General features: G+C 32.0%; 1 protein-coding gene across 1 annotated transcript; it reads right to left on the bottom strand.

The window, feature by feature from the left end:
- Window positions 1-863: 863 nt before the first annotated feature.
- On the bottom strand, window positions 864-5,809 carry LOC133324322 (protein tramtrack, beta isoform-like). The gene is made up of 6 exons (XM_061533168.1): window positions 5,658-5,809; window positions 5,169-5,584; window positions 4,835-5,015; window positions 4,063-4,132; window positions 2,493-2,872; window positions 864-1,613 (listed from the first exon to the last, which is right to left on the bottom strand). Exons 1-6 carry the CDS (start codon window positions 5,799-5,801, stop codon window positions 864-866), a joined length of 1,941 nt encoding a protein of 646 aa, XP_061389152.1. The 5' UTR covers window positions 5,802-5,809.
- Between the last annotated feature and the right edge of the window lie 3,405 nt (window positions 5,810-9,214).

The following is a 9,214-nucleotide window of genomic DNA, read 5'->3' as shown; positions in this document are numbered from 1 at the left end:
TTCGAAATTTTCATAAAGAAAAAGAGAAAATTGGGGGATTGAGACAATTTTTGAAAATTGGGAAAAAAGAAAACAAGTTTTGTAAAACAAAAAAAAATGATTGAGAATTTCCTAGGAAATTCTTTTTGCAACATTATAACAGTATTGAAAAGAAAAAAGTAAATATTTTTGCAAATAAACTAAAAAAATGATAACAGAAAAATTAAAAAATAATAAAATTAAATTAAATTTAAAATATAACAAAAAAGAAAAACTATTTGAAATTTTTCCCAGAAAAATTAATTTTTTTTTCAAAGTTTCTTTTTAAAAAAGAAATCTTTAAACCGGGTGGGGTGGTTTCAACTTTCATCAGAAGGGGATAGGGGGTGTGAAAAATTGTGTTTAATTGTAATTATATTTAATGGAAAAGAATGATATTTAAATTTTTTTATAAATTAATTTTTTTTAAAGAAAAAATATTTTTTTTAGATTTTTTTGGAATATTTTGGAAGCCTTTTTTCATTAAATATTTTTTTCGAATTCCTTTTTTTTTACTTTACTTTAAAAGCTACATCATAATTTGTTTTCAAAAAATGTTATATATTACAGAATTGTGTGTATGTCCGCGTCGTCCCAGCCTAATCAATGGTATTTGGGAATTATTAATTAAATAATTGCATAACGTTTTTTCTAATTTCCTTATATAAAAAATAAAGAACTATTAAAAAGGAGAAAAGAAAATAAGAGGGTTTGGGGATGGGGGTGGTGGGTTTTACTATTTCCATAATAAACAAAAAAGCCAAAACCTTTGCTTAAATAATTTATACACAATCTTAAACCAATATACTATTAATAATAGTATGCTCCTGCCCGGCAGTGTTATTTCACTGCGCCACTGCTGCCGGTGTTGGTGTGGGCGTGGGTGTTGATGTTGCCATCGCTGCCGCCGGTGGTGAACTAACTGAGGAAGATGATGCTGATGATGATGACAAGCCTCCCTGGGTTGGTGTTGCTGGATTCAAGCCGACACTTGCCGCAATGCCACCCATAATATTCATATTGGCACCAGCCATACTACTACTCATACCACTACCCGATTGATTTGATGTCTGAACATTCAAATCGGGTGGTGTTGGCGTTGACGAGGCGCTCACATTCTGCGACCCAGCCTGTGACATTTGTCCGGGCAATTGTATGGGATTACCCGCCGCCACTGAGGCCAATGCCGATGTTGGATTCTCAATTTTATGGATAATTTTAACGTGCGCCGTCATATTATCCTTTCGTGTGAATTCCTTGAAACAGAACGGACACGGGTAGACTTTGACATTACGCTTGTGGGAGGTTACATAGTGGCGACAGAAATTGCTAATATGCGTATAGACACGAGAGCAAACTTTACAGCGATAGGTATGTTCACCCTCTTTGGTACAATAATCCCGTACAGAACCTTCACCTTCGCCTTCGATAATGGAATTGCATGAAGTATTCAATTTGGTTTTGGGTGGTGGGGAATTAACGTTGAGGCTGCCCGTACTGGCACTCAATGCAGATTTCATTTTTTGTAATTGGGCGGAATTCAAATAGTTGCCAGCTGAGAGCATTTCCATGTAGTCGGCTGTGTTGGCGAAGGGCTAAAAAATGAATAAAAAAATAAATAGGTTAATAAAATTCCATTCTGATAGGAAAAAAGAAATGTATTCGAAATTTTTGGTTTCTTTAAAAATCTTAAGACCAAAGCAAAATGATTTATTTGATAAATATTAAAATATTCAGTGTTTGGAATTTTTTAATTTTTTAATGAAAAAAAAAATAAAGAAATAAAAAAGCAATTTTAGTTAAAAAATTAATTATTGCTCCAAATTATTTTAAAAAAAATTGTTTTAATTTTGTACTATTTTAAAAATTTAATTTGAAATATTTTTCAAATTTTGAAAAATATTTCATTAAAAAAATATGAAAATATTAAATACAAATTAAATAAATAATTTAATTGAAAAGTATTTTGAAAGAATTGCAATTTTCTATAAAAATTTCGGTGTGGTGAATTTTTTCGAATATTCACCACACTTCAAATTTTGCTAAAATCGATCGAATTTGGCATGTATAACAAATTAGTAATGTTCTAAATAATATAGAGAGCAATACTAGACACTTTTCAACAAAAATTTTAAATATATTGAACTCTTTTTCACCTTTTATGGTAAATTTTTTATGGAAAATACTTTGAAAATTTAACAATAAAATTAAAAAAAAATATTTCGTATAGAAAAATAATGGAAAATTTAAGATTTTGTGCAAAAATTTGGGTGTGGTATTTTTTTTAAAAATTTTCAGAAATTCACCACAGCTTGAAATAATCAAATATTTGCATGAAAAATTCAAATTTAAATATAAATAATTATTTCGAACTTAAAAAAAATAATTTCCCGTAAAAAAATTAAAAAGAAAAACCAAAAATTTCCATTGACAACAAAACTAATTTTGTGTTGTATTCTCCTCCTAAGGCTTACCTTAACATCAACACCATTTTGCTTCAACTTAACACGTTTATTAATCTTTGGCTTGACAGGTTTGACAAGTGGTGCCAATTTCGGTATGCTAACCATTGAATTGAACTGAATACCAGCAACACCGGCCATCTGGAGACCACCGGCAGCCGCCGCAGCAGCAGCCTCAACCATATTTTGTTGATGTTTCTGTTGGGCGGCTAGAAAAAGGGCTTGCTGGCGGGCCTGCTGTTGCGACATATTTGACATACTGCTGTTTTCCTGGGAATCGTTGGCATTCGGGTCAAATTTAAATTCGACGGGTTCATCGTATTCATCTAGCATTAATTGTGGTTCCATATATGATGTGTCCATGGGTTCATCATTATCACTGTCATTGCCATCTATAAAAAAGGTGAAACGAATCGCTTAAATGAATAATGTTCTTTGTGTGGGTGGGGAGGGGGATTAAAAGGAGCTTGTTGGGGTGGGGGTGTGGTGAAAATGTACAATGCGTTTATTTCAAAAAAATTACAAAAAGACAACCTCCGCTTTTACAAATAAGACGAAAAATAAGAAAGTTTTGCAGTGTTATATTTTGTTGTTGTTGTTCTTATTATTTTACAATTTATTTTTGTTGGTGTTATGAAAAAGAGTACAAAAACAAAAATATATAGCATTATATATTATACTGCATAACCTTAAAAAATTTTGTGATCGGAAAAGCTATAGGGATTTCAAGCCATGTTTTCATTTTTATATACGGCGTGGTATTTGTTTTGTTGTTATTGTTTTTTTTTTGTGCTTAAATGCTAAGAAATATAAATTTTGTTTTGTTTGAAACGAAATTTTGGGTTTAAAGATTTTCGAAAATGGTAATTGTTTTTATTTTTTTAATTTTTTTTTTACAAAACGTTTATACGATTTTTTTACGTCGGCCATAAATCCCTAAAAGCTCATACCGATTGATTTCCATGATTTTGAATTTATTTTTACAAAGCTTTCTATTTTTCGTTATTTGCAAAATTTGTTATCTTCTTTTTTACTTTAAACGGCATCATACGTTTCCAAAATTTCATTTCGAACTCACCTGCCGACGTTAAACGTATGTCTGATTTTTTTTGTTCTATTTTACCGAAATTCGAAAATCACTAAACACTTTTTTTAATTTTCTTTCAAACAACACTTGTTTCACACTTCAAAACAACGAAGGCGCACACACACAACTCCACGCAGAGTTGAGTCGATTTCCCTTCATCTTTTTCTCAATAAAAAAACAAATCCCTTTTTAGCTTTTCCGATTCATCGTCTAATCTAATTTAACAAATCGCGTTATAATAAAAAAGTTAGGTTAGTTTTTTTGTTTTATGGTGCATCTGTTTTTTTTTCTCCAAGAAAGATAAATGATGTTGAATGATGAAAAATTATTTACAAAAAGTGAGACTTTTTTCGATTTGTTTTTATACAACAGAAAAATGCAGGTGATTTTGTATTATTATCTTGTAAATGATATATGAAATTATTGAGGTTTGATGCCCAACGAGAGAGTATTGAAGAAATGAAATAAAATAAAAAACAAGAAACGAGGACTTACCGGAAGTACTGTTATCATCGTGTTGTTGCATTTGAGCTTTCTTTGAGGGGGAGAGGGAGTCGCGACTTTCCTATAAAACGAAAAAAAAAAATTAAATTAATATTTGTTTCTTTGATAAAAATAAAATAATATACACGAACTGAATTTAATTAAAAAGAAATAATTTAAAAAAAATATGTTTTCTACCAAAAATTGCAATTTTTTTGGGAACTTAAATATTTTAATTATTTTTAATTTGCAATTTCTTATAAAAATTATAATTTTGTTGTAAATTTTAAATGTTACAAATTAATAAATATTTTTTATGGCATTGCCTTAAAAATAGAAATTTTTGGCATCATTTTTTGAAGTGTGGTGAGTTTTAAAGAAATTCACCACACCTGGATTATTGTGGAAATGAAGTTTGCAACTCATATATTATCGAAAACAATTATCAGTTTTTATAAAAAATGTTCGGAAGTTGGTTTTGGGGTGAATAGTTTCTTAAAAAAATTGATAAGACATGTAATTTTATTTTTAAGGTAATGTGCGAATTAAAAGAAAAATTTCGCACATGTTTCAAGGTGTGGTGAGTTTTTTATGAAATTCACCACACCCGATTTTTTGCAGAAATGACAAAAAGCATTAAAATGTTGTTAAAAAAATTTAGTTTTAGACATTTTCAAAGTTCCCAGGGATACTTTTAAGCCAAAATTGAAATTGCTGTATAGTTTTCTTAAGGTTTTTGGATTTTTTGTATAAAACTAAAAATGTTATTTGTTTTTCGACTTACATTTAAATCATCATGATTTCCAGAATCTCGATGATTATCATCGGACGCATCCTCGTTGCCGGAATATGATTCATTGCACATTTTACCACCTTCATTGCCCATTTCACCATCAAATTCATCATAGTCAGCATCATCACTACCCGATAGCCTACGTGGCTTGCCACGTTTACGTTTGGGCATTGATGCCAAGGCCAATGTTAATAGGGATTCTTGTTGCTGCTGCTGTTGTTGTCTAGCTTTTGGTTGACCTGTTACACTAGCAATTTGAGGTCCAGCCGCCGATTGATCATTGCCGGCGGCCAACATATCCCGCTTACGTTTGGGCATAGATGCTAATGCCAATGTTAGTAGCGATTCTTGTTGGCTTTTTTGGGAATTGGCGCCCGCGGCGGCGGCGGCACCCAAAGGGGAACCATTATTATTTTGGTGGGATTTATGACGCTGTTGTTGTTGCTGCTGCTGTACAACATATGGTTGTATGCGTTGCAATTGTGGCGGTTGGGGTGTGGGTTCATTATTGCTGGGTTTATCATCATTGACTTCGGTGAGACCTTTGATGCGTAGACTTTCAGCCACACGCAAAAATGCCGTCAAACGTTCCTGATCGACAGAAACTTCACCGCGATACATAAAATCCAATAGAGATTTCATGTCGGCATAGGGTACGTCTTTTAAAATGACAATGGGATGTTTTTCGGGATGATTTAAGAAGAGGGCATTGAAATAGGGACTGCAGGCGGAAAGAACCATCTGTGAAAAAGAGAAGACAAGGCAAAAATTAGTTGGAATTTGGAAAATGTGATAAGGGGATTTTTCAACTTACCTTGTGTGCTTTAAGATATTGACCGTCAACGGCCAATGTAACATCCGTAAATGTTTCGGCATGTAATAGCTGATCGAATACCGACAATAGATTACTTTGGTGGTTATTCCATCGCAAACAAAATCTCTGCGAAGCCATCTTCATTTGTAGGCCGTCGTTACGTTTATCAAAAACGTTTTCTTGGCGGGGAGGAGGAAGAGGGAAACAATATATCCGAGTAGAGAGATAGAAATTTTGGAAAAAAGGATTTTCACAAAATCCTTTCTATTTTGTAATTTTTTTTATTTTGTTTCAGGAAAATTATGCTTCTTCTTGAGGTTATGTCAACTCCTTGTTTAAAACATTTTTATCAAAAAAAGAACTCCTGTAATGAAAGAAGAAAAAGGAAAGGAATTAGTATGAGTTATAAAATAAACAAAAAAGTTGAATTTGGATATTCTAGGAATTGGAAAATGATTTTCTTTAGTCATCCAAACATTTGAGAAAAAAATATTCCTTCCTTGAATGCGTTTTGGGAGGCTAAATTTAGCCTCTGTGTATTGCCTAATAGATGAGTGGCGGGCGGTATGTTATAGATTATAAAGACACCCTCCCCCTCCCTCCCTTCATTCACCCATCCTCCCCCGTTCACCTTTATTTCCTTCGTGTTATAAAAATAAAAAAACTGAAAAACGACAACCGCATCAGCACAAATCTTGAGAAACAGCAGCAGCAACAACAAACAGAAGCCGAAAAAATGTGAAATTTTTTTTCTTTAGTCTTAAATCGACTTTCACACGGATACACTTTTTTCTTTTGCCGAATGTTTTTCGAGGAGGAGATAAACAAAACAAAATTTTCTTCTTGGTGCTGATGAAACATACGGCGAATGGTTTTTCGTTTTCGTCCGATTCCCACCGACCCCAAACATGGCTAAAAATAGACAAAGGATCTTCGTGATGATTTGTATAAAAAAAAAATCATTTTCTGTTTCTGATGAGTTCACAGAGAGTGGGAGAGAGTGAAGAAAAATAAGAGACAGAGAGCGGTAAATGGGGTCGCGCCGCTCATTATGTTGATGACGATGATGGAAACATAAAAACCGCACAATTTTTTCTGATTTCTCAACACAGCCCACCAAAAAACCAAAAGTCTAGGAGCAAGGAATCTCAAAATGAAACGCGAAGAAGAAAAAAAAAACAAATTCATTGGACCGCAAAAAATAACAGCAAACAATCAGTAGCAGCAGGAGGAGAACGAATATGCTATGCAATTTTCTAGCCACAAAATAAAAAACACTACAAAACCACAATGGAATATGAATGGAAGAGAAGGAAGAATAACACAAGAAAATAATAAAAAAAGAAATAAAATATACCACGAAAGAAGGAAGTAATGTTGGCGGCAGAGCACAAAGAAAAAGTAGTAATAAATAGAGAGAGGAAGAATGGGGGGCCGCAGGACAATCAAATATATTATAAAAAATTTTGAAAGAGCAATTACAAAAAGGACAGGATTCCGCTTATATGTTGAGTTATAAAAAGTATTAAATGTACAACAATTTAAAACAATTATAATTTTATAATGAACAAAATATTGAAAATCCTATTTTTTAATAACATAATGAAAATAATTAAAAAAAAATAATAAAAATTGAATTTTTTAAATTTGAAAAAAAGAAAAAATAATTATAAACATTTTTATATTTTTTACAGAACTTTTAAAAAATCTAACGGCTTTTATTGTGGTTTCTATTTGCCAAAAATTTATTTCAATATTTTTTCTTGAATATTCAATAAAAATCTGATTTTTTGGCACACTTTTTTCAGTGTGGTGAGTTTTTTAAGAAATTCACCACACCTAAAAATGGATGGAAATAAAAACAGAAAATTATTGTCAATATAAAAAAATTATGATTACAGAAAAATCTCACGTAGAAAAAAATGTTATGATATAAAAATGAATAAAAACTAAAGAGAAAATTGTAACGATATTTTTAAACGAATCCCTAAATTAAAATAAATCGTTTCATCAAGTTTCCAAAGTGTGGTGAGTTTTGGAAAAAATTCACCACACCTTAAATTTTATGAAAATCGGGAAAGAAAATTATTTATAATGTGAAGAAAATGTTATTTTTACAAAATTTCTTTCAGGAAATTTTTAAGACACAGAATTTCTATGAAAATTAACAAATCAAGAAAAATTGGTTTTCCTATGCATGAAATTAAATCATTTACCAGAGTTTCCAGAGAATGGTGAGTTTTTAAAGGAATTCACCTCAGTCAAATTTTTGCAAATACATAATGAGAATATAAACAATTCGAAACTTTAAAAATTAAAAATCGAATGAAAATTGCTGTATAAAGGACCCTTAAAAGATTCAAACAATTACACTGTTGAAAGGAATAATTACCAATTGAAATTAGATAATTAATGAAACAACTTTCAAATTACAACAACCCCAGTAACCAACATTTCTAATAAAAGGCATTGCCTTGTAAATAATAAGGTTACAACAAGTGTGTGGATGTAAAGGAATTAAAAAAAGAACGTAAACCGGTTTGAAATTCAAACAAAAAATTATATTTACAAAAAAAACATTTCGTTTTTTTATTCATAAGGGTTAAAGACAGGAAACTAGCTAGCTATGACAAGCAAGGAAAATACAACAACAGCAACGAAAACCTCAAAAAAATTTAATTTCAAAACGGAAATAGATAAAAACAACGAGATAATGACCCAAACACAACATTTTAAGTGAAGAGAGAAAAAAAAATAAACCACGACGGCGAGAACAACGGCAAACAACAACTACAACAACAACAAAACAAAAAAAATGATCAACAAGCCAGCAAGTCAGCCTAGCAAAGGCAAAGTGAAACGGATGGAAAACCAAACAACACAACACACCCATCCTAAAATACAAAAAGAAAAACATTTTAAACAGATCACGTCACAGATGACTGCATCCCAACAAACAACAAACGGCTACACCACAACCGAGTACAATAACAACAATCAAATACTGTTAGATATACTAGAAACAGAGATCCCCCTCCTTCTTCCCATTCCCACCAGCCACTCAGCACACACACACACAAAATACCTTTATTCTGTTTTCATCATAAATGTCCTCGTTGCCATAAAAAAACGACAACAAAATTGTGAAACGCAATAACGTACGAACGAGCCGAACGAACGCATTGTCAAAGCTGGGTTTTTATTATACCCCCACTTAAAGGCAAACACAGGCACGCACAGACACACACACACATGAAGACACTGATACTTTGATCGAAAAAGGCAAAGCCATTAGGGGTGGGGTGCCAGGCACTCAACAATCAACAGATTGTTTAAAGCCCTGCACATAGAAAAAGAAGAAAAAATGTGGGGGAAAATCACATAACAAATACCCTCACACACACATTATTGCCACCCATTAAAAAAGTTAGGCTTAAAAGCGTAGACGGAGAGAAACATAAAGGGCTTAGATTTCCACACATTGTGAGGTACAGCCAAAAACAAAACAAAACCAACAACAAAAATAGTTAAATAATATTAGATGAAGCAACAACAAC

This window comes from Musca vetustissima, unplaced genomic scaffold, assembly GCF_032173495.1.
Source record: "Musca vetustissima isolate MV318-11 ecotype Yass unplaced genomic scaffold, APGP_CSIRO_Mvet_v1 utg31019, whole genome shotgun sequence".
In the NCBI taxonomy this organism is placed as follows: domain Eukaryota; kingdom Metazoa; phylum Arthropoda; class Insecta; order Diptera; family Muscidae; genus Musca; species Musca vetustissima.
The sequence above is the reverse complement of the archived record's forward strand: the minus strand, read 5'-3'. Positions and strand labels throughout refer to the sequence as shown.

Bases quoted from the DNA above. Each gene is read 5' to 3' on its own strand.
- LOC133324322 (XM_061533168.1), bottom strand. From the start codon at position 5,801: ATGAAGATGGCTTCGCAGAGATTTTGTTTGCGATGGAATAACCACCAA. The intron at 5,016-5,168 runs AGCATCTATGCC...GGCCTTGGCATC, and splicing joins TCGCTACTAACATTGGCATT to AATGCCCAAACGTAAACGTG. The intron at 1,614-2,492 runs GTAAGCCTTAGG...TTCATTTTTTAG, and splicing joins AAAATGGTGTTGATGTTAAG to CCCTTCGCCAACACAGCCGA.